Source organism: Stegostoma tigrinum, chromosome 13 (assembly GCF_030684315.1).
Source record: "Stegostoma tigrinum isolate sSteTig4 chromosome 13, sSteTig4.hap1, whole genome shotgun sequence".
Classification (NCBI taxonomy): Eukaryota; Metazoa; Chordata; class Chondrichthyes; order Orectolobiformes; family Stegostomatidae; genus Stegostoma; species Stegostoma tigrinum.
The window spans coordinates 30,664,448-30,690,704 of record NC_081366.1 but is presented as its reverse complement, the minus strand read 5'-3'; the positions used below and the strand labels follow the sequence as shown (position 1 = coordinate 30,690,704).

The window sequence follows — 26,257 nt, the reverse complement described above, 5'->3', positions numbered from 1 at the left end:
TGAAATATTGATGTGCTGTACATATTCTCTTGTGTAAAATACATGTCAATTTCTGCTTTTTCAGATTCCGTAAGACTCGGATATGACCTCCTTTTTTGAATGGATTTATAATGGTTTCACTAATAGCTTCTGTAGTGCACTTCAATTTCTAGGTAAGTATTTGTTTATCTTAGAGTTATAGTGCCACACAGCTCAGAAGCAGACCCTTCAGTCCAACTAGTCCATGCCCACCATGTTCCCAAATGTTCCCAAACTAAATTAATCCCATCCCATCCCATTTATCTGTCTTTGGCCCACATCCCTCCAAAGCTTTCCTTTTCATGTACTTATCAAAATGTCTTTAAACTTTGTAACTGTACCTGTATCCGCCACTTCCCCTGTCAGTTCACTCCACGTATGAACCATCCTGTTTTTTTGGAGAAAAAAAAGTTGCCCCTCATATCCTTTTTAAAACTTTTTCCCCCCGTAAAAACTTTGCAGCCTAGTTTGAACTCTCCCACCATAGGGAAGAGACCCTTGCTATTCACCCTATCTAAGCCCCTCATGATTTTATAAACCTCAAGGTCACCTTTCAACCTCCTAAACTTGAGTTTAAAAAGTCACAGTCTAACCAACCTATTTTTTTTTTTAGCTCAGACCCCTCTATTCCTGGCAACGTCCTGGTAAATCTTTTCTGAATCCATTCCAGTTTAATAATATCCTTCCTACAGTAAGGTGATCAGAACAGGACATAGTATTCCAGAAGAGGCCTCACCAATGTCCTGTACAATCTCAACTTCATTTCCCAGTTCCTGTACTCAAATGCCATCTTAACCACCCTGTCTACCTGTAATACAGGTTTCAAAGAATTATGCACCTAAACCGCTAGGCCTCTTAGTTCTGTAACATGTTCAGGACCATTACATTAATTGTTCAAGCCCTGACATTGTTTGTTTTGCGAAAATACAATAGCCTGCATTTATCCAAACAAAGCCAATTGAACATGATCTCTTTTTGTAGTCTTCGATAAAACTCTTCAGTGTCCAATGTACCACTAATTTTGGTGTCATCCACAAACTTACTAACCATGATAATAAAATGTGAGGCTGGATGAACACAGCAGGTCAAGCAGCATCTCAGGAGCACAAAAGCTGACGTTTCGGGCCTAGAGCCTTCTCTGATCAAGGGTCTAGGCCCGAAACGTCAGCTTTTGTGCTCCTGAGATGCTGCTTGACCTGCTGTGTTCATCCAGCCTCACATTTTATTATCTTGGAATTCTCCAGCATCTGCAGTTCCCAAATTCTCTGAACTTACTAACCACGTTAGTTTCGTACAAATTGTTTATAAAAATGACAAACAAAAGTGAACCTAGTACGATCCCTGTGGAACACCATTGGTGTCAGGCCTCCAGTCCGACTGACAGCCCTCCGCTATCGCCTTTCATCTCCTACGATCAAGCCAATTTTGTATCCAGTTGGCAAGCTCACCCTTTATCCCACGTGGTCTAACTTTGCCACTTATTTTACTATGTAGAACTTTGCCAAAGACTTCACCAAAGTCTGTTAACAATGTCTATTGCTCTGCCCTCATCAATCTTTTCAGTTACTTCCTCAAAAAACTCAATCAAGTTTGTGAGACACGACTTTCCCACACACAAAGCCATGCTGACAATCCATAATTTGTCCTTGCCTTTTCAAATGCATGTAAATGCTAACTTTCAGAATCATTACCAACAACTTACCCACCATCGATGCCAGGCTCACAGATCTATAGTTCCTAGGCTTCTCCTTGCAGCCTTTCTTAAATAAAGATACAACATCAGTAACACTCCAGTTCTCCGGCGTATCATCTGTAGTAATAGGTCTTATAAATATTTCTGCTAACTCTGCCATTTCTTCCCTAATTTCCCTCAAAGCCTAAACTTCAGATGGTTCACTAAAACATAATACTATGTATAATTACAAGTAAAGATGTAATTTTTGTACCAGGCATCCCCACACAAATTTATTTTCCTCCTTCCTCTTTCCTAATCCTTGCAGAGAAATATTTCCAAAGAAAGTGATTTACATGCACTTCTAACAATAAGCAGCTCAGGTTAAGGCAGGCATTCCATTTGCCTTTTTCAGTGCTTTTTGTACATATCTAACTTTTTAACGTTTGACACATCATCCCTTTTTGCTGAGAGGTTGCAGACACACAGTACCTTCATGGATTCTCAGTAGAAATAGTTGGCTGTACTGTGATTGAAAGTAACCTGAGCGCAGAATCCTTCCTTGCTATTGCTAACACTTCTTGAGTTTATTTTTATTTCTTCTGTCAACTGAGTATCGTTGACCTGCACTTCATGCCACGTTTCAGAGTAAATTCTAGGGTGAATATCTGGATTACCTTGTGTTTTCTTGTACACTTCTTGTGCCATCTGATTTTTTTTTAATGTTTCCTTTAACAGCACAATATTCAAACATCTGAATGGTTGTGCTAAAGAGCACCGTAACAAATCATCCAATTCATGTTGTGACTGGGAACTATTGATCCCTTTTATTATAGGATATGTATTTAAAAGTTGACGTACAATGTGCTCTTTCCATATTCCATGGATTCTAGTCAACTGTTCAATTGTTATGGTGGAGTGAAGTGCAGAAGTGAATCAATGACAGGTTGTGATGATGGGGTGAGTAAAACAACAAAAGATTGCAGAATAGTCATAGTACAGAAGGAGGCCATTTGGCCTATTTTGTTTTAAACACTAAAATAGAACCAAGAATTATGAATACTGGAGATTTGAAACAAAAAAAGAGAAATTGCTGGAGAAACTCCGGTCTAGCAGCATCTGTTGGAAGAGAGCAGAGTTATTGTTTCAAGGCCAGTGACTCTTCATCAGGCCCATTGTGTGCACTGACTGCTTGAATATTTTGAATTAGTGTCAAATGTATGTGTTTTCTTCAAAACTCTACACACTGTTCAGAGAGAAATAATCTTCCGATGCCCACTTGGATGCCTTAATTGAAACTGCCTCCCCCTCACTTCCAAGCAGGGCATTCTAAATCCAGACCATATGCAGTGTGAATATTTTTTCTTCCTCACTTCTTTTGCAACATGCTGTAAAACAGTGTACCTCTGATTCTCAATCCTTTTATGCACAAGAACAGTTTTTCTAATGTACTCTATTCAGACCTCTCATGGATTTGAAAATATTTGTCAAATCCTCACTGATCTTTTTTCCAAGGGAAAAAGACCCCGCTTCTTTGACATATCTTCATAACTGAAGTTTCATATCTTATTTTTATAAAGCCCTTCTGTATTCTCTCCAATGTATCCATGTCCTTCTCAAAGTGTGGCATCAAGAGCTACATGTGACACTCTAAGTCAGGTTTACCCAGTGTTGTACACATAGTCCAGTGTAACTTCCTGCCTCTTATACGGTTTGCCACTCTTAATGAAATCACTCTTTTAGATTAGATTTCCTACAGTGTGGAAACAGGCCCTTCAGCCCAACAAGTCCACACCGCCTCTTGGAGCATCCCATCCAGACCCATCCCCCAATAACTCATACCCCTGAACACTACGGGCAATTTAGCATGGCCAATCCACCTAGCCTGCATATCTTTGGACTGTGGGAGGAAACCGGAGCACCCGGAAGAAACCCACGCAGACACGGGGAGAATGTGCAAACTCCACACAGACAGTTACCCGAGTCCGGAATCAAATCCGGGTCCCTGGCGCTGTGAGGCTGCAGTGCTAACCGCCGAGCCACCGTGCCGTTTGTTGAATGTTTTATTAACAACTATCTCTGCCTATCATGCCACTTTTAATGACTTCTGCACGTAAACACACATGGGGTCCAGAAAAGACGTAGTAATAGGAAAAATGTTTCTGAATTATAGATGAGAAGTTTGATTCCTCCAAAAGTAAGGTACTTGTGTTGTTTATAACAAACACAGAATGCTGAAGAAATCTGTCAGGTTCGGCAGCATCTGAAGACCGAAATCGCGATCCTGTTCTGAAGAAGGAGAATACTGGACTCAAAAATTTAATTCTGTTTCCCTCTTCACAGATGCTGCCAGTCCTACTGATTTCCCCAGCATTCTCTGTGCTTGTTTCAGATTTCTAGCATCTGTATTTTCTATTTATACCTGCGGTGCCTATCTTCTGTTTTTAAACATTGTTAGAGCTTCCCATAAGCAGTTACCCAGTATCTATCCTTAATTGTGTCAAATCAAACCAGAGTTTACAAGGTATATTCAAGTGAAATATGATCAAAGCAGTGCATAATCAACTGAAACAAAAGCAAATTAGACGCTGAAAATATGAAATGGGAAAGACTGGAATTTGACAGATCATGAGAGAAACAGTTAGAGACCATTTTAAACGAATCTGTCCATTGGAAGTTTTTTTTAAAGAAATTAGTTGCAATACTTCATTGAGGGGAAAAGGTAAAATATTTGTGTAAGCGAAGGAAAAAAAGGGTCTAGATGATTATAACAAAATAGTTCTAGAAGCTCTCTTGAAATTGAGTGGTGGCTGTTACCTAAAGTAGTTGAATACAGAAATTGAAAGCCTGTGAAATATCTCTTCCAAAGCTAAAAAACTGTTCCTTGAACTTGTAGTGAACTTTATTAATATAGTATGGAAGGTAAAGAGTGTCCCTGGGATAAAAACATGGCAAGTGTGTGGAAGGTCAGAATCACACATCTGAACTAAATTAAGGTTCTGAGCAAAACAACCAACTAATCTGCACTGGTTTGCCCAAAGTAGAGAATTGTGAGCATATAGTGCCAGTATTGGGACTTCGGAGATGCTATAAATTTATACTGTTGCATTGAAGGAAGGGAAGAGGTGTGATAATTTATTTTAGATGGAGTGCAATATTAAAATTGAATACTAAAGAACTGTGGATGCTGGATATCTGAAACAAAAACAGAAATTTCTGGAGAAACTCAGCAGGTCTGACGGCATCTGTGCAAAGAAAGCAGAGTTTGTTTCAAGTCCATTAACCCTCCTTCAAAATTGAGAAGTTTTCTAGCCATTTCTGTTTTTGATAAAAATACAGCTGTATTTTGTATGAGGCAGAAAGGTTTCACATGCTGTATGGCCCAGGATACTCATTGAAACAATCCTTCACAAGATCTGTACTGCCCAACAATTATTAATGATCTTATTGAATATTGAAGAGTTGGTTCACTTTTTGAGGTGGGAGAGCTGTTGAGATAGGTTGAATGTGTCGGGTGAGCAATTCGAAAGAATAGTGGTGCGGTAGTTTAAAGCTAAGTATCTATATGCCACCTACCAGAGTTGCAACCTTACTGTCTCAGCACTTATTGGAGTGTCAGCCCGGAATGTTGTGTTTCAGCCGTAAGGTACGCTTTGAACTACGCTTTGAACTTGGAATCTTACAATTAAGAACACTGAGCCACAGCTGGCACAGACTAGAGTAACATCAAATTCTTTTAGAATGTTATGCAAAATTATAATAAAAGTGTCACCTACTCACCTCTTCAAACACCACCTGCCCTTTCTGTGGTAGAGCCTGAGACTCCAGGATTGAATTATCCATCCACTACAGAGCCCCACCCCCACCACCATACACACTGCTAAGGTGTCAACCCTGAGAGATTAGCAAAGGAGATTATGTTATACTCTGTAACTATACAGTGCATAAAATAAAATGTGATTTGTACTTGCATGTGTTTGCTGCCCTAGTAGAACTGTAACTGAATTTTTTTTTGACCAAACAAATTGATGTTCTCTGATTTCTTTGATACAGTGGCCATGTTTGCTGTTTTCTGGCTTTTTGCTTGAAATTTGATCCTAACTATTTCTAATATGTTAAGTACACTGAAACCTGATTCATTACGTACGTCATTGGAGTATGAGGGCAAGTAGACGTGTTTTCTTAGCATGTCATATCCAAACTCAAATGACTTTATATACAAGGATTGGGTGTGTCAGATAGAAACTCAATATATTGGTGATTACTGCCAAATACTTATGATCCTGAAAGCAGATAGCTGAACAGAAAATGTGATAATGGGAACTGCAGAGGCTGGAGAATCCAAGATAACAAAGTGTGGAGCTGGATGAACACAGTAGGCCAAGCAGCATCTTAGGAGCACAAAAGGTGACGTTTTGGGCCTAGACCCTTCATCGGAGAGGGAACTGGAATAAATAGGGAGAGAGGGGGAGGTGGACCGAAGATGGAGAGAAAACAAGATAGGTAGAGAGGAGAGTATAGGTGAGGAGGTAGGGAGGATAGGTCAGTCCAGGGAAGATGGACAGGTCAAGGAGGTGGGAGAGGTGGTAGGTAGGCGTCCTCGACATTGGGGAAACCAAGCGGAGGCTTGGGGACTGCTTTGCAGAACACCTCAGCTCGGTTTGCAACAAACAACTGCACCTCTCAGTCGCTAACCATTTCAACTCCCCCTCCCATTCCTCAGACGACATGTCCATCATGGGCCTCCTGCAGTGCCACAATGATGCCACCCGAAGGTTGCAGGAACAGCAACTCATATTCCGCTTGGGAACCCTGCAGCCCAATGGTATCAATGTGGACTTCACCAGCTTCAAAATCTCCCCTTCCCCCACTGCATCCCAAAACCAGCCCAGTTCGTCCCCTCCCCCCACTGCATCCCAAAACCAGCCCAGCCTGTCTCTGCTTCCCTAACCTGTTCTTCCTCTCACCCATCCCGTCCTCCCACCTCAAGCCGCACCTCCATTTCCTACCTACCACCTCACCCCGCCTCCTTGACCTGTCCATCTTCCCTGGACTGACCTATCCCCTCCCTACCACCTCACCTATACTCTCCTCTCCACCTATCTTCTTTTCTCTCCATCTTCGGTCCACCTCCCCCTCTCTCCCTGTTTATTCCAGTTCCCTCTCCCCATCCCCCTCTCTGATGAAGGGTCTAGGCCCGAAACGTCAGCTTTTGTGCTCCTGAGATGCTGCTTGGCCTGCTGTGTTCATCCAGCTCCACACTTTGTCAGCTGAACAGAAAATGATTTGTTTGTTTTCCTTGATATGTGATTATTATGTGAGAAAATTACAAGTGCATTTCTAGGGCTTAATTATTTTCCATAATTGCACTGCACAACATTTGCTTTTGACCTGTTGTTCTATGCTATAGCTCGCTGGCAGGGTCTACGGAAAAGCCATTGCATATATAGACTGTTCTGTTGCACATTTCAAACTCAGTTCAGAATTTATTAAGAATGCTGATCTGCCTAAGGTATATAACAAAACGTCTGGTTTGAAATTCACTTTGTGTTAAACCGTATGAATTGTTCTGTTTGAGCAGTAGATGTGGTCATTATTTGTATGTGATACTGAAGCAGTTTGAGCAAAGGCTTTTTTGGTCCTTTAATCTCATGCTACTGTTATCTAGTAAACGGTTTATAAATATGGTAGGATTAAAGTTGTAGCTGCATATGACGAAAGCCAAATTTACCTTGCCACGCACCATCCAATGAGAATTAAACATTCTGCTCTATAGAAAATTTACATCATTCGAGGAGTATCCATGTGTAAGTGAAGTGTAAAGGAAACTTGTAACATTAGAAAAGGTTGCAGCACTCTTGATTCAGAACTCCTGTATATTTAACACAAAAACGTTTTGCTGATGTCAGTGCATGCGAACTACGTGTGCTTTAAATGGTTTGTGTGCATTTATGTGGTTTTTCAGGAGGGTTTGATGAAGACCAGGAAGAGAGGACTCCACCCCATCCACCATGCCCCTCTCGCCCTTCCCCGGGGCACAACCCGTTTGTTGTGTGTGGGAGAAGTGCAGTTTGGGAGAGAGGGTCTATTGTGCCCCCCCCCCCCCCCCCCCCCCCCCCCCGCCCCACCATGTCCCCCTCAAGTTCTCACTCCAATCCACTCCACCGCGCCCCCCCCTCCCCACTTAGCCCATGCCTTGTGTCATCTTGAACATGTGTTTTGGAAAATATAAAGTACAATATTTATTTTCAAAAAATTTTTGGAATTGATGAATTGGAAATGTGTTACCTTCTAGTTTTTACTTAATTGCAACATATTTTCTTTAACAGTTGAAATATTTATTTATTCTAGGATTGTACAAGAAATCAGGAAAATTAGTATTTCTAGGACTGGACAATGCTGGAAAGACTACTCTGTTGCACATGCTCAAAGACGATAGACTGGCACAACATGTGCCAACGCTACATCCAAGTAAGTTGTGTGTCATCAAGGATTCATCCTTTGGATTATGATGTCAAGGAAACATCAATGCGCATATATAATAAAAATAGGAAGTGCTGGAAAATCTCAGCAAATCTGACAGCATCTATGAAAAGCAGAACTTGTAACATTTTGAGCCCGATAGGACTTCATGTATGGAACATTTGTTTCTTAAATTTTTTATGCGTGTGTTATGGAAATGGGTAACCCAGGTCAACATTGTGTGCTCCCAAGCGTATATAATTGTTAGGTGCCGATTAAAATTCCCTTTGCTTTGTTCCAACAACTTTTCTTCTTGCCTTCAAATGGCTATCAAGTGAAATAATCTTGTTTTTCTGTTCTCATGTCAATTGATTGTGGAAGTGCAAACAAAATTGTAATCGATTGGAGGGTTTTCAGCTATTGATCCTTATTTCTTCGTATACTTAGCCTTGTTTCCCTTAGTACTCATATGGACTTTGAAAGAAGAATCCTTCGTTCTAGTCTGGCATCTGTGTGGATTGTGGAGTGAAAGAATGGCTTGATAGAACCAATCACACCATGTGGGATATTAAAAGTTAAATACTAATTCTAATAAGTAAGCGTACAAGTGCAAGCTATTAAGAAAGCAGATGGTATGTTGACCTTCATAGCAAGAGGCCTCTAGTACTGGAGCAATCGTACGTGCCCTTGGTGAAATCAAACCTGGAGTGTTGTGTGGAGTTTTGGCCTCCTTATTTGAGGGGAGACATTCTGGCTATGGAGGGTGTGCGACAAAAGTTTAGTAGATTAATTCCTGGGAAGGTAGGACTGCCATGTGAAGAGACTTGGTCGATTAGGACTATATTCAGTGGAGTTTAGAAGAATGAGGGCAGTTCTCATAGCCTAAAAAACTCCAGCAGGACGAGACAGGCTAAATACGGTCAGGATGTTCCCAACAATAGGGGGAGTTTAGAACAGGGGATCTCAGTTTAAAGTTCCAGGGTAGGACATTTAGGACTGAGATAAACGCACTCTTCATGCAGAGTCTGGTGAGTGTGTGAAGTTCTCTGCCACAGAAAGCAGCTGAGGCCCAAACATTGAATATCTGAGGAGGTGGATGTGGTTCTTGAGGCTAAAGAATCAAAAGCAGAGAAAGCAGGAACAGGGTACTGAGTTAGATGATCAGCCATGATCCTATTGAATGGTAAAGCAGGCTCAGAGAGCCACATCGCCTACTAGTCCTATTTTGTATGTTTCTGTAGTTAACCTGTTTCTGTATTGGTAATTATAAATTCAAATCAACATAGTAAGTAGACTGCTCTTAAATTGCTGGCTTATTATAGAAAATAAATGCTGAACCTGCCACTGCAGAAGGATAATTAGTGAAATTTTAAAAGTATTGTGCAATGATTTTAAAGGTGATTAAATATTCATATGTCAATGAGTGCTAGAAATTTTCCATATAAATAACCAGTTTTCTTTTTCTACTAAAGCCTCAGAAGAGCTGACAATCGCCGGGATGACTTTTACTACTTTTGATCTAGGTGGCCATACACAAGGTATAGCTCCATTGTTGATGGGATCTTTAGAAGATTTTGTAAAAATATGCCTTTTTTTTTTTGGTCAACTTCAATTATTTTCTGTCCCTTTTTCTTAAAGCCCGCAGAGTCTGGAAAAACTACCTCCCGGCTATCAATGCTATTGTCTTCCTGGTTGACTGCGCAGACTGTGAGCGTCTGGCAGAATCTAAAGCAGAGCTTGATGTAAGTAAACATTTCATGCGAATATTTCCATGTCACCTAGAACTCGTGCATTTTAGCTGTCTGCACGTAATTTCTAGTGATATTGAGCAATGAGTTTCAGTGGGGAATTTTGACTACTGAGATATAAGCAAGCCTGAACTCGTCCTCATCCACATCTTGTACCTTTTTCAGCAGAAGTAACAGGGGGAAACTTGGGGTAATTTCCATTTGGATTATGAATGTTGCAATCAGATTTTGGTTTTCCTTGCCTCTCTCTTGTTGTGAATACCTTAATCCAAACCAAGAAACAATAAGACTCCATACAACCACATGAACTGGTAACAGTCAAGGCAGTAATTCCAAAATGGGAATTTTGCTCAAGTGCGAATATTGAGTAGGATGAGAATGTGGAACAGAATTGTTCAAATAAAATCCAGTAAAGTATATTAAGTTGGTGAAATATTTATTCAGGAACAAGTTTCCTTATAGTTTGGACAGTTCCACGAACAGACAATTGACAAATGTCTACTCCTGAATCATTCATTTATGTGAGTTAAATGTAGGTGATGATCTTTAGAGCAACAATTGTAAGTCCAAACGGAAGAAATTATTTCCAAAATAAAGTTCAGGTTTGGAATGGAGCATTTTTAGGTTGAAATTAGTATGCCAGCCAAAGTATGATTTGTCTTATTTCTGACTATCGTCCAATGATCAAGAAGGTTTTGTTTTTAAAAAGTGCCACCCGTAAAAGAAATCCCATTTTAAAATGAGACTAGTAAAAATGCTGTAGGTAAAGCATGAAGAAGAAACTAAAATTCAATCCGATTATTCACTTTGTGTATATAATGCTGAAAATAATAAGCATGGATACTGAGAGTTGAGGAAAGCAGAGTGAGATTTTGTGTTATTCTTTAGAAGGATTCCGTAAATACATTGTATTTAAGATTTCTTTAGCCAAAGTGGGAATTGGGAGGTGGGGTAGTTATTTTTTGAATAAATGGAACTTGACAGGGAAATATTGCAAGTACTTTATATTGCTAGCGAAGGGGATAGATGTCTGAACTGTTTTAAGGATTAGAGAGAACTGAATAAAAATGAAGACTTTGAATAACTGGCTAAGCTAAAGAAAGACAAAACACCAGGATCTAACCGACACATCCAAAGACTTTGAGGACAAAGAGGAATTCCAAGTAAATTGAAATGGAATTTGAGTTCTGTAAAGAGTGATTGAATGAGAAACTCTTTCTGTTCATATCGGCACGTAACGTGTAAAATGTTCATATGTGCATACAATTATAAATGTTCACCTAAGCGTGCAAGGTTCTTGAGGGGACTTGGCAGCATGTTTCCATTTGTGCGAGCGTCTAGGACCAGGGACTGCAGTCTCAGAGGAAATTAGCATACATTTAAGAAAGAGATGAGAAATTTCATTTCTTATGGTGATGAATCTGTGGAATTCTTGATCACAGAAGGCTGTAGAGACTATCAGTAAGTAAGTTCAGGGCAGAAATGGATTCCCTTCCTGATTTAAAATCTAAGATTATGGAGCAAAGACAGGAAAGTACAGTTGAAGATTTATCAGATCAGCCGTGACTTCAGCGGTTAGTGGAGCAGTCTGTGGGCTTATCGCTGCTTCTATGTCGTATGGTCTAAAGTATGACTTGAGACAATGCCACAAGAAAGATGAGGTCAGGTGACCAGTGGCTTGATCGAAGAAGTTAGTTTTATGAACTGTTAAAAGGCAAAATAGTGGTAGCGGGGCAGAGGTGTTGCAAGGGAATTCCAGAACTAGGGGCCTTGGAAACTAAAGGCCTGCCATCAGTGGAGACCAGTTAATGATTGGGAATGCATAAGAGTATGCATTTCTTGGACAGTTGTGAAGTTCTTTGAGGTAAGAGATGGAGATGGGTAAGGCAAGTGAGGGATTTAGAAATGAGAATAAAAGTCTTAAAATCAAGGCATGCAAGTGATTAGCAAAATTTGTGAATAGGAATAGTACTGCACTCTATATTTGATTTATGGCTATAACGTCACTGTGGCATTGATTTCGGTGTATCACGGATCCTGAAATGTTTGAAGTTCAAAACTATTCATCAGGAAATTGTTATAAATCTCATGTTTAAATAAGCTCCTTGAAAATCTTTCTCTTATAATGTAAACACCAATGTATAACTCTGACAGAATATGTACAATTGAATCTGCACACCAAACACTAATGATTTAGAATCTGTCTTGAAGATGCAAGATAAAATTCTTAGAGCTGGCACTTCGATGTGTCAGACTAATGACTTACGTTTGATTACCTTGAAACCAGATTTTACTCCTTAATTAGAATAATTAAAAAGAGTAGGGTAAGCCTCAAGAAAAATGTTGCATGTGTATATACATACTGCACATAGATGAATGTAACCATTGACTTGGTTAACTATTTCCTGTAGGCACTAATGACTGATGAAACCGTTGGAAATGTGCCTATTCTTATCCTTGGTAACAAAATTGACCGACCTGAGGCAATCAGCGAAGAGAAGTTTCGAGAGCTGTTTGGGTTATATGGACAAACAACAGGAAAGGTAAGGCTCAATTCTATAACTGCTTTATTCAACCCTGAGTGACAATCATCTAATTTCTGATTGAAGTCTATTCAAGCAATTATTTATTAATCTGGAAATAGTTCCCTATCTATTTGTACTTCAGGGCAAATTCAGTAACAACAATTTGAAAACAAAATACCATAGGTAATCTAGTGTGAAGCTGGATGAACACAGCAAGCCAAGCAGCATCTTGGGACCACAAAAGCTGACGTTTCAGGCCTAGACCCTTCATCAGAGAGGGGGATGGGGAAAGGGTCCTCCCCAGACTGACCTATCCCCCTCCCTACCTCCCCATCTATACTCTCCTCTCCACCTATCTTCTTTTCTCTCCATCTTCGGTCCGCCTCCCCCTCTCTCCCTATTTATTTCAGAACCCTCTCCCTATCCCCCTCTCCGATGAAGGGTCTAGGGCCGAAACGTCAGCTTTTGTGCTCTTGAGATGCTGTGTGGCCTGCTGTGTTCATCCAGCTTCACACTTTGTTATCTTGGATTCTCCAGCATCTCCAGTTCCCATTATCTCTGACTACCATAGGTAATCTGAAGTTAAAACTCAAAAATGCTGGAAACGCTCAGGCCAGGTAGCATCTGCAGAAAGGGAAACAGAGAAGCAAATGTTGACTTTCAGGTCTGTGACTGTTCATCAAGATTGGGAAAACCTGTCTGCAGATGCTGCCTGTAAAATAAATGTGACAATAAAATCATTTAAATCATTCGTTTGTTTGTTCGTTGTAAGTATTTGCAGCATTTTCTGTTTTTATTTTGCTAACACCTTGCATTTACATTGAACTTTTAAATAAGAAAAACATCACAGAGGCAAAGATGAAATTGGATATCAAGCTAAATAATGCAAAATTGGTTGCAGATTCCAAGAAGGAACAGGAGGCACTTAGCTAGGCATGTAGTCTTGATGGTTGGACAAATGTTTACGTGGGCTGAAATGAGAGGTAATGCATGAGAAACTAGATTGACAAGAATGGAGAGTTCGGAGGGAAGGCCTGAAACTCCTCAAAGTAGTAATCATGTCGGAATGTTGCTCTTAACTACTGTTTTAATCCTGTGCCGCTCACCCATATTTCTGGGCCCAACTTCCAGAGGCCTTGGAAATTTGTAGCGTACCTTTTAAACCAGCTGAATCCTCATGATGTACGTACAGCAAAGCAAGCTGAGTATTAGGGTGAGAATTTTAAAATTGATATCCTTCTGGACCAGAATCCAGTGTAGTTCAGCAAGAAGTACAAAGTTGCTGGTTGGGTGCAACAGTGTTGGCAGTGTTTTCAATAAATTGCAGTTAATCAAAGTGTGGAGGAGAGAAGACCATTTAGGACCATATTGGTTTAGTTGAAGTTTATAAGAAAGGCTTTTAGTCTCATTAGCTGAAATAGGCAAAGGTAGTTATTGTGTTGAAGGGGATATGGTGTTACAAGCTTCCTTTAGGCTTGAATATGGCTAAAGATTGCAAGCATTGATTTACCATAAAATAGCCCTGTGGCATGGGTGGATTCAATGATGAGGATAAGGAAGTAAGTCATTATGCTTAACTGGAGAAACAATCCTTCATGGAAGACGGAGCATTTTACAGCCTGTTAGTTGTAAGATAATTCAGTGCTTTTCAAATAACCTTAATCTTAATTTTCAGGTATTATCAAGGAGATGCATTATGTAGATGAGAAAGAAGTGGAAGTGAACAATAATACTTAGGGATCATCGAGGTGACTAGGTAGGCAGAGGTGGGCAGGCGTTGCAATCCGATTATGCAAGAATGAAACCCTATGAATGCAGTCTTGCCAATCTGGAAAATAATGTTCATTAGAAGGATTTGTGTAATGAACCATGATTTGTGTCTGTGAGGGAGGAGTCTTAAAGAACTTGGACATCTGGGATGTGCGGGAGTGGAATGTCTTATCGTGGGAGCAGATGCGGCGGAGGCGGAGGAATTGGGAATAGGGGATGGAATTTTTGCAGGAGGGTGGGTGGGAGGAGGTGTATTCTAGGTAGCTGTGGGAGTCGGTGGGCTTGAAATGGACATCAGTTACAAGCTGGTTGTCTGAGAAGGAGACTGAGAGGTGATCGAGAACGCCCTTGACCGCGTCTCCCGTATTTCCCGCAACACATCCCTCACACCCCGCCCCCGCCACAACCGCCCTAAGAGGATCCCCCTCGTTCTCACACACCACCCTACCAACCTCCGGATACAACGCATCATCCTCCGACACTTCCGCCATTTACAATCCGACCCCACCACCCAAGACATTTTTCTATCCCCACCCATGTCTGCTTTCCGGAGAGACCACTCTCTCCGTGACTCCCTTGTTCGCTCCACACTGCCCTCCAACCCCACCACACCCGGCACCTTCCCCTGCAACCGCAGGAAATGCTACACTTGTCCCCACACCTCTTCCCTCACCCCTATCCCAGGCCCCAAGATGACATTCCACATTGGCAGATGTGCAGGTGAACCTCTGCTTAATGTGGTATACTGCATCCACTGTACCCAGTGCGGCTTCCTCTACATTGGGGAAACCAAGCGGAGGCTTGGGGACCGCTTTGCAGAACACCTCCGCTCAGTTCGCAACAAACAACTGCACCTCCCAGTCGCAAACCATTTCCACTCCCCCTCCCATTCTCTAGATGACATGTCCATCATGGGCCTCCTGCACTGCCGCAATGATGCCACCCGAAGGTTGCAGGAACAGCAACTCATATTCCGCCTGGGAACCCCGCAGCCATATGGTATCAATGTGGACTTCACCAGTTTCAAAATCTCCCCTTCCCCTACTTCATCCCTAAACCAGCCCAGTTCGTCCCCTCCCCCCACTGCACCACACAACCAGCCCAGCTCTTCCCCTCACCCACTGCATCCCAAAACCAGTCCAACCTGTCTCTGCCTCCCTAACCGGTTCTTCCTCTCACCCATCCCTTCCTCCCACCCCAAGCCGCACCCCCATCTACCTACTAACCTCATCCCACCTCCTTGACTTGTCCGTCTTCCCTGGACTGACCTTACCCCTCCCTACCTCCCCACCTATACTCTCTCCACCTATCTTCTTTACTCTCCATCTTCGGTCCGCCTCCCCCTCTCTCCCTATTTATTCCAGTTCCCTCTCCCCATCCCCCTCTCTGATGAAGGGTCTAGGCCCGAAACGTCAGCTTTTGTGCTCCTGAGATGCTGCTTGGCCTGCTGTGTTCATCCAGCCTCACATTTTATTACCATGATTTGTGTCTGTGTTAGTTTGTACGTGTATGGAGTGACTAACCCATTGTTTTTCAACTGGGCCACAGCCTCAGCACAACATTTCGATCATAGATTCAATATTATTGAAGAAAAGACTGGTGAGATGACAAAAGTTCCACTCAAACTTTAGGATTTGGATCATTCTGTGTGAAAAGGTGGTAGAAGCTGATTTCATAAATTATTTTATAAAGAACTTCAATTGATACTTGAGGGTGAGCGACTTTGGAGTTAGCATGATGCTGTTTGTAAATAAACAGCTGCACAGACATGATGGGCTGAATGGCATCTTTCTGTGGTACAAGTTTTCAGTGATTTGTTTTCTGTATTTCCAAAAAGTAAGCAAAGGGATGACACACCACATTTAGAATTTTGGCCAAAGTTGTGTCATTTCATAAGTCTGTTTGGTGCTTTGGGAAGCGTAAGACCTGTCTTGAGGAATTTAAACAAGTTGTGGGAGAGAAGGACATTCATTTAGGAGGTGGTAACCTAACCAAAACCTTCGTGAAGGAAAGGTTGGGGGGGGAGAGAGAGAGAGAGAGAGAGCGAGAGAAAGAGCACAGTGGTCACCAAGAATAAAAAATATTGTAGATCAGCTCACTTCAAAGACAGTCACATTCCAAACTTTCATTGCCAGTGTACGTGAGCCACGGGGGCACTGAAAATTTCACTAAAGACTGAAGTTACTAACAAGATTCCTGGGAAAGATTTGCTAAGAATTGTTGCTGAATGTTCAAACAAATCTAAAGGAAACAGTGTGTGCCTAGTGTAAGCGAGAGCTAAACAAAAGCGCAGTGTAAGTGCGAGCAGTAGAAATCCTGAGCTGACAGCTTGTCCAAAACCAATCATCTGTCTTATCCTGTCCTATTTGCAACTACAGATAGGGCTTAACAGTAACAAAATTCTTATCAGAATTCTACCAAATACCACAGCTGATGAAAATGCTGGTCCTTCAAGTCAAACATGACCAAGGTATGAACAAATACAGAAGTTGCTGGAAAATCTCAGCAGGTCTGACACCATCTGTGGAGGAAAAGTCAGAGTTAGCGTTTCGGGTTGGGTGACCCTTCATCAAGAGGGATCTTGAGGGTTCCTGATGAAGGGCCATCAGACCCAAAACGTTAACTCTGACTTTTTTTTCTAAAGATGCTGCCACACCTGCCGCGCTTTTCCTGCAACTTCTGTTTTTGTTCCTGATTTTCAGCATCCAGTTTTTTTTTCCAGTTTTTATGACCAGGATATGAGTTTGCCTTCAATCAAGCTGAAATGACAAATCTAACAATTACTGAAAGCACTTATGTCACAGGTACTCCAGTATCTGTAATGCATTGTTTTTAAGAACTCCAAGGAAAAGAAAGAGTCTTTCTTGTACTTTGCCATTATATTAGCACCTGTAAAGCAAATAGGATAGGAGGAACTTTTGCTTTATTTCAAAATATTTACCATCTAATTTACCATCTCTGTCATGGTTTGACTTCTATGCATTCTGCCAAGGCTGAACAGATTCAAACAACATAACCATTTCTATTCTGTCCGTCAACTCTGGTATCAGAGGAAGAGGAAAATCTTCTACAGCACAATATCTTGATGATCTACATTTTTTAGTGATCTGGTGTATGTTTGCTTTTGTCCATTTCAGTTGGCCATTTGTTAGATCGCTGTAAGTGTTTTTTGTATTTTGAGCATTTAATGTCAACTGAGTTCCCCTCCTACTTTCTGGCGTTTCGTGTATTGTCTTTATGTTCTTCAGTGCTCACATCCAGTTTAAAAACACTCTGAAAAGTGATTCATCCTCTGAATTAAGATCAGCAATCACTTCCATTATTACTGTGCTGCTGACTGGCTGACTTCTGTTGATTCCCATTTCAGCAATACCATAAATTTGAAATTTTCGTTGATATTCAGATCCTTATATGAACGCGCCCTTTCCACACTCTATAACCTCTTCCAGTTCTACAGTCCTTTGACAACCTTGTTTGTTTAATTCCAGCCTCTTGTGCAGCTGACTTTGTTAATCTCATTTTTGACCATGCCTTCAGTTGTCTAGACCCTTAGTGCTGTATTCCACAAATGGCTCCTCCCTCCCTTAAGTTGCCTCAAAACTTATTTATTGACCATGTTTTCAGTCAGCTGGCCAACTGTAGGTCAAGGTAAAATTTTTGTCTGATTGCACTTCACAGGACTGTAATGGGATATTATGATTGAACGTGGATTTTAAATGCAGTTATTTGTCAGGTCATTTCATGTTCGGATGTCTATGAACTTTTGGGTAGTTTAGAAGCAAAGTAACTTACTTTGGAAGTTTTTTGTATGCAAATGTTTGTATCTCATGACTTGTTATCACAGTATTTTGATCTGCAATAATGGCAATCTGTGAAACGATGTCACAATTAATTAACCTTGCCATTTTTTCTTCTCTTTCTATACCACTCAAAACAGGGAAATATTTCCATGAAGGAGCTTAACGCACGACCACTAGAAGTCTTCATGTGCAGTGTGCTGAAGAGACAAGGTTATGGAGAAGGTTTCCGCTGGCTAGCTCAGTACATAGACTGAAGCTGACTTTGGGAAGGTTATCTGTCAAAGGCTGAAAATCAGCTACCAACATAAAACAACTTGAACCTAATAGACATTTTCTGGGTATATGTTTGGTTATAAAAGTTTGATGTTTTTCTAGAAGAATAACAATAGCATTGGCTGCGCTAAAAAGAAAAAAATCATCTGTATGTATGAGGCCTCAAAAGATATCTTTAAAAATTTGTATGTTTAAAGTTACAATATGGTAACACACTCTAATTTCGGTGGATATTTGTTTCCTTACTTTGATTTACAACATTAACCAAACCATCAATCTGTACAGTTTTGGACAGAGTGTACTTAGACGAACTTAGCATCTGAATGCACTTTTTAACAGGAAAGCAACGTACATGTGAGTGGTATTTAATGATCATGTAAAAATTTTTATGTACTATTTTTAAATTGTTCGGTTCAATAAATTTAGAACATGTAACCATCTATTCTTCTAGTATCTGAAGATTACAAATATTTTTGAGATCTCAATTTGTTGGTACTTGCTGCATGACACTCTTAACATTTTCAGGAGTATCCCAGAGCACCCTTTAAATTAGACTGTAACCAATTAGTTCCTTGCTTGAAAATAGAAGAAACAAATATTCATTCCTTATCCATTTCTGTGTTGCTCTTCTAAAGAGTATTATGCGAAATGTACGCACGTCTAGTTTTTATTCAGACATTTAAATTGTGCCTCGTCGCAAAATAATATGGAGAACACCAATAAATTATACATGCATGAAGTAATCCTATAAGCATTTTTCCTTAAGCTTACCAGAATTTGTCTAAATAAGGAGTTGATTTCTAGCTGTGGTTATTTCCTGTGTTTTTTTTTCCTGTGGAGTAAGATTGTGACTTTTAAAAAGAAATTTGCTTAAAAAAAATTCTTAAATCTGCTGCTGTGCCTACATTCACTTGCCAAGACAGTACTAGAAATGTGAAATATAATCAACACCTCTTGCCTAATTAATAGTTGGGGGAATAACCTATAAAGGCAGTGTAATTCTATTTTTGCAATAGGAGTCATTGAGCATGACAACACCAACTAGCCCTCAGCCAGCTGATACAAAACAGCTTGATAGTGACACAGAGAAATAAATAACATTTGTCTCTGCCTGGTGTAATTAAATCTTGTTTAAAATTGACTTTCTAAAGTCCCTTTTTGTTTCAGTAGCCTGACAACACTTACCAAAATGCATTTGAATAATGATCACTATACATGTTTTATTTGGTGATCACCTGCAAAAGAAGGACGTGAGATGGTGGATTTGTGGAAGTAAAATACAGACACACAGCATGCAGGTGGATTCATGTACTTCAACAATATCAAATGATAGATTGCAATCTTTTTCTAAGGGAGCTTCAACTAGAAGGTGGCACGCAGTAGAAAGGCAGAGCTCAATGAGGTGCCGGTTCCAGTTGTGAGATGTCATGGTCGGCATATCAGGTCTCATTCAGTGTGTTTGTCGACAGTCTGTGGATGAATGCAAAGCCTCCAAGAATTCCCTGGCTTGGTCTGTTTGGCTTGTCCTATGATAGTAGCATTGTCCCAGTTGAAAGCGTGGGGTTTCTCATCTGTCGTATTGAAACAAAGGACATCTGATTGAGTCATTTACTTGGTAGTTGATGTTTGAACAGATGTCCTTGGTTTCAACACAGACGAGAAAAAAACACACTTTCAACTGGGACAACACCACAATCATAGGACAAGCCAAACAGGACAGCCAGGGAATTCTTGGAGGCTTGGCATTCATCCGCGGACTCCATCAACAAGCACATTGAATTAAACCGGACATATCGACCATTACAACACAACCAAAACTGGCACATACCGGAAGCAGCAAAACCCAGACCATATAAATTTGAACTAGCACAAGACAACAGCACTGAGGATGTCACCGAGTTAGGGGACAAAATGGCTGCTGTCAAACTTCCCAGCTCTGCAAACACACCAACATCTATAACTAGCACGCAAGTTACAGATTTTAACTCCAGCCCTGTTCTGAGGAGTATTCAAGGCAAACTCAAACAACATTGAAGAAACTAATCTGTTGCTAATTGGTGATTTCTGTGCAGCCTTAATCAAATGCATAGTAATGAAGAAAGTGCCATGGTATTACTTTGAATTTAAACAGTGCGGTGACAACACACAGAGACACAACCCTAATAATGGGTTCATTCATGTCTCTCAAGTGGCCATTTATAATGTTCAAGCTTGGACTGTTAACTGCTACAAACATGTTCTGAAAGCTGCCACAGCCAAAGTTGATTCTATCCTTGCCTGCCATCTATAGTCGTGTACTTTATTGGTAGTGGTGATTGAATAACAACCAAGACTGGACTCTCATTCACCTGTCTAATCCAGGAAATTGGGACATTTGCAGACTTGTTATTACCACTACAGCTGAGATTTTTAGTTTCTTAATAGCTTGGCCTTTTGTACTTTATCATGCAACTTCTCTGACGATACTTTGGTTGCAAATAGGTTGTTGTAATGTTATTGGGAGTCCAGAACACTGGCTCCCGTTATCGGCTTATACGAGAGAAGAGTCAATTCTCATAATCTCACAAATTGAGTGTATTAAACAAGACACATGTTGCTTAAGTGTTTTCAATCACAAAACCAGACCTTATATTTTCCACAAACTGAACTAGGACCTACCAACACACCCACTAGAGTCCTCTGGCATTCCCCAAATGGTCATAGAATATAAAATTTAGTACCCAACCACAGAAGCAACTACTGCTGCTGACACTGGCCAGGCGCTGCAGTGGATGTCGTCACTATGTTCTTGACGTAGGGTCTGTTTCTGCAATGGTTGGCCTCCGGAGTTTTCATTGGCTGTATGCCCCGAGTATCATCATTTTATTTTTTCTGTTATCTCTCTCAAGTTGTGCTGTCATCTTCCTGTTGGCTCAGGCTAATTCACTTGTTGCGTGCCTTTACTTTATTGGCCCAGGTTCAGAGACTTGAATAGTATTACCTCATTATTTCTTTGCCACATGAGGCTTTGCATTATCTTGTCTTCCTCACTTTTTGCAGGGCTTAGTTAATTCAAATCAGCATGCAACAGGATTCTGACCCATGGATGTATTTGAACATTGCAGTTTGGCCCCGCAATAGCTCCTTTGCTTTTTTCAGCATGAATTCTAATTATTTTAACGTGTTTCATCCATTGATGAATTATTTCCTTTGCTTCTCCGACTATGTGCATCCAATCTGCTGTCAGGTGCAGGATGGGTAGTAGTTCGATGGGAACAAACCTTACGTTGTGGTCTGTGTCTGTACATTAGGATTGTGAGGATTTTTTTTATCACCACCCTGGTGATTGGTAGGTGTAGTGTTCACCAAATCAGAGGTCACATTATTTAAAGCTACATTGTGTCCTTTCAAAGGCCATTGTTTATATCCCTTGGGCGTGTAGTTCATGGCTGCTGTGGCTATGTAATACATTTCCCACACAGGGCATATTATAGAAAAGACTGGTTATTAACAGGCAGAATGGATAATAAACAGTTTTCATAGGTACTGAAACTGCAGTCTGTAAGTCTCTTTGTCTGAGGCCCAGTGATCCCCTCCTTGAAGACATTTTGACAAATCTACCTCTTTCTCAGCACTATCCATTATCATAGCATGAGATGGTGGGTTACTTAAAGATATCCAAGTTCCTTCATGATATTTTCCCACATTACAAGCTCCTTTTGAGGTCAGATTATTGTTGGGGAGTATGAAACGCTGCCCCAACATATTATTTCCCTTTATCATTGTCACAAGTACTCAACACCCTATTAGTTAAAGTCAAACTTCTGAGTTGACATAGGGGTTCCTTTTCTCCAACCCACTTTATTAATTGTTCACCCGACATGCAGACTGGAACTTGGTGAGCATGCAGCTGTAACAAATTAGTCCTGATCATAGTCAACACCCAGCCAGTGTATAGGGCATGCACCTCAGCCTTGTGGGCCTCCTGGAAGTGTTGGCCATGTGATCAATGGTTAAATTTATTGTATCCTGTAAAGGTTTTAGAAATTTAACAGGGTCTAGGGTCACTTGTGACACATTCCAGCCCATCTGGTTGGCTAGTATCTGGTCTACGTAACCTTTGAGTAACGACCTGCATTTTCTGTTGGAAGGATTGTATCTGACTTTCTAATTCTGCTATGTCCAAGGTGTTGATGATTGCTACTCCTGATGCATCTTCTGCCCCGCCAACTCCAGTAGTCCTCTTTTCTTTCTATTGTTGTTGGATTTAAGCTCAGTCCTGCTCAATTATTCGTTGAGCAGGTGGACAACTAATTGTTTTGTGGCAGACAGGAACCACTCTGGAGCGGTCATTTAAGTTGAATTAAAGACTACCTGGACATGCCAAGACCCTGGTACGATAGTGACAGATTCTCCTGCCTCCTCTAGCCCCAAACCCCACACCTTTCGTCCTCTACGGAGATTCACTACATCTAGGTTCTGGTGTGGTTTTAATGATGGGGGATGTAAAAAGGATGAGCAAAAGAAATAATTCATCAATGGATGAAACACATTAAATGATAAGCTTCTTACAGGTTCTGAAAACTGAAAGACCCCGGCCCCAGACAAAAACCCCTACCTGCAGCCCAAAGATGTGCAGGCTAGTTGGATTGGCCATGCAAAAATGCCCATAGTGTTCAGGGATGTGTAGATTAGGTGGGTTATAGGGGAATGAGTATAGATGTTCTGAGGGTCAGTGTGGACTTGTTGGGCTGAAGGGCCTGTTTCCACACTGTAGGGATTTTAAGAATCTCTCAATGCCCTTTTATTCTCTATCCCCCTCCTGTATCATATCATCCTCTGTACAATTGATGATGATCCAACCCATTTTCTTCAATTGCATTGAGTAGCCGCCCCAGACAATATATCTTTTGTATGCATCACTACGCCTGTCTTCATTCACATAGGTGTGATCCCAGTGAACCATAATTTTTATCTCGACCGTCATTCCCCAGTGGTTGCTCAATAAATGGAGCTCTAAATTGACCAGTAATTTGTCCTTCTGGGATTACCACCAGTGTCGTCTCCAGAACTCTGTTGCATGAGAATTGTACCCCTGTTCCTTCTGGTATACCCAAATGTCTTTCCCATGCATGCCAACCCACCTGCTCCCCTATAATACAGATTTAAGTTCCCCCCTGCTTCCTTTATTAGTTTGTATTATCTTGCACTGTGGAGCAGAGTCACTCTTGATCTTGGGATATTATTTCAGCATGGATGCTGCTTGAGGTGCATTTATTTATTGTGATGGCTCTGATGCCAGCTCAACTGTAGTTTTCTAGCATGATCAGCCCAATAGTGACAATATGTATTACTCCCCTCATCCTAGGTTAGACCTGTAACATACAAGTGTAATTTCTGCTCTTATTTACAGTTTCTTTCTTATCACTATTATAAGCCCAAGTTCTCCATACTCTAAGCCAGATCGTCTGTCCCCTGTTCCCAATCTGTTTGGATTCTAACCATTCATTTTTTCTGACCCGATTACTTTCTTTACCCTTTCTCTATCATCATTTTCCTTGGCTATCCGTTATACATGGATGGCCAATATCGGGCCACATTCCAGTTATCTCTTGGGATATCTGTAATTGGTCCCATTCTCGGTCTCTCTGATCTTGGGAGCTCGGAACGTTGCTACCATCGAGCATCACATGCCAAACATGGCTAGCTTGTTTGTCTTCTACTATCTTTAACTGACCAGCCACTCTTGCCTGGTGCCATTAATACCTTGAATAAGAATAGGCTAGCCCTATTTACTATCTCGTAAGGACTGGCAAACTTTGGACTCAAGAAGGAGGTGGGCTGATGTATTCTTTGTCTGGGGACTGAATTCAATTAGGCTGATTTTTGTGCTGAAATAGGCCTTTGCTGCTGCTTCTTCCCTTGTTGGTGAGCTGCTGTGTAATTTACTTCTTTTACTATTTCTACCGACTGTTGTGCCTATTTTTCTGTCTACCTTGGGTTCAGACAAGTCCAAACCTACCAACCCCTCCAATCCTCTCATGTCCCTTCCTATCACGAGCTTATAAGGAGAACAGCCTGTTGATGAAGTGCTACAGTGTTCCTCTATATCAGTAACACATAGGGCAGACCAAACTACCAGGCTGTCTGATGCTGCTGCACCATTTTAGCTGTCATGTTTTTCAATGTCCAATTCATCCTTTCCACAATTCCACTAGACTGTGGCACATAGGGTATGGAATCTCTGTCTGATCCCCAGACGGGTCATTACATTTTGCATTACTTGCCCTGTAAAATGTGTTGCCTGGTCTGATTCTGTGCTTCAGGGTTTACCCCAACAAGTGAATACCCATTCCAACAGAATTTTTGCAGTATCCCTGGCTGTGTTTGTCGTGGTCGGTAAAGCTACCAATCATTTAGTAAAGGTGTTCTCTTATACCAGAATGTCTTTGTATCCTCCTGGATTGAGAGGTAGGGGTCCTATATTGTCTATTTGTAAATTAGTCCATGGCCCTTCTCCTGGTCTAGTACGTCAGGGGACCTCTTTCTTAATGGTCTTATCAGGGTAATGCTGTGTGCAGATCAAAAAATTCACAACATAGTGTTCCACATCGCCTTTCATTCGGGGCCACAAGCACAATTCCTTAATCTTATCCAATGTATTCTCTGCCCCTTTATGACCTCATTCATCATAGTGCCAGTGAATTATTTGATATCGTCCCTCCCACCTCCCTTGACACCACAAATTTTCCTTCATGTAAAATCCACTGTCCTGGGCATAGAACCCCTTTGTGTCTTTATATGCATCTGATTCTGCTCCTCCTATTAATTCTTTCAATTCCCTGTCTTTCTTTTACTCCTGTTCTAAATCCATTACCTCGACTTGTTTCTCCTTCTGGCCTCTGACGTCTTCAATTGGTGGCTGTCATTCCTGCCCTTTTAAAGCATCTTGCCATCAATCTTCCAGTTCGCCACAGGAGATAGTTTTAAGTGACCTTTTATCTTTGTGACCCAATATCCTTCCCCTTGTGCTTTTTCAAAGATGTACCGCAACAGTGGAGCTGATAGAAGGGGCTTTCCGTCCATTGAGACAAATCTTCTCGCCTTCCATTTGGGCAAAGATTTGATGAGGCTATTACAGATATACATGCTGTCCAAGTATATAACTGATCCAGGCAGAAAGAGTTCTGGGTGGCCACCCACATATACAATAGCTGCCAACTCTGCTGCCTGTGCACTCATGGTTCTGGGTAACTTCAGAGCCACGCTATATCTTCCCTGTCTATTCTTATCCTCCATGTATATCCCATGCCCAGTTTTCCTTCCTCCTTCCTGTACTGATGAAAAACCATCTACGAGAATTTTGAAATTTTGCCTCCTTGCTTTCAGGCCCCCCATCCTATTTGTTTTGATACAACTGGGCCCTTAGGACCATTTGCTATCATCAATTGACATTCATGTCTCTCCCCTAGATACACTTGTCTTCTAACATGGTGGTGGCTTTTACCCCTTTTACAGTGATATCCCTTCCCTGTAACAACAATGCCCATCTAGCAATTTGATTTTGGCTAACTGAACTATCTTTAAAAGTATCAGAGATAATGGGAACTGCAGATGCTGGAGATTCCAAGATAATAAAATGTGAGGCTGGATGAACACAGCAGGCCAAGCAGCATCTCAGGAGCACAAAAGCTCCTGAGATGCTGCTTGGCCTGCTGTGTTCATCCAGCCTCACATTTTATTATCTTTAAAAGTAGATGTACAGGGGTGTGTTCTGTTAGCATTGTTAAGTGGGTTCAGCCCCACTATGTGGGTAAAATACTGCACTGCCCAGAAGACATCTGGCAGATGTTTTTCACATACCGTGTACCCTGGCTGTACCAGTAAGAGCCTGCATGAGGCGTATGCTACTGGTCTGGTCTTAATTTCCTTTGCGTCTCCTGTAACAAAACTGCCAAGAGGGTGGTGTCTGTGGTGGCTACCTCTAATGAAAATGGTTCATTTGGATTT

General features: G+C 41.2%; 1 protein-coding gene across 1 annotated transcript in view; it reads left to right on the top strand.

Annotated features, from left to right (window-relative positions):
• Positions 1 to 18,708, top strand: part of sar1b (secretion associated, Ras related GTPase 1B) — a 29,106-nt gene extending 10,398 nt beyond the window's left edge. The window contains exons 2-7 of the mRNA XM_048543972.2: positions 65 to 152; positions 8,042 to 8,161; positions 9,625 to 9,690; positions 9,791 to 9,894; positions 12,312 to 12,443; positions 18,133 to 18,708. Coding sequence (XP_048399929.1) covers positions 83 to 152; positions 8,042 to 8,161; positions 9,625 to 9,690; positions 9,791 to 9,894; positions 12,312 to 12,443; positions 18,133 to 18,249 — 609 coding nt within the window. The 5' untranslated portion in view covers positions 65 to 82 and the 3' untranslated portion in view covers positions 18,250 to 18,708. The remainder of the gene's footprint in view (positions 1 to 64; positions 153 to 8,041; positions 8,162 to 9,624; positions 9,691 to 9,790; positions 9,895 to 12,311; positions 12,444 to 18,132) is intronic.
• Positions 18,709 to 26,257: the final 7,549 nt, after the last annotated feature.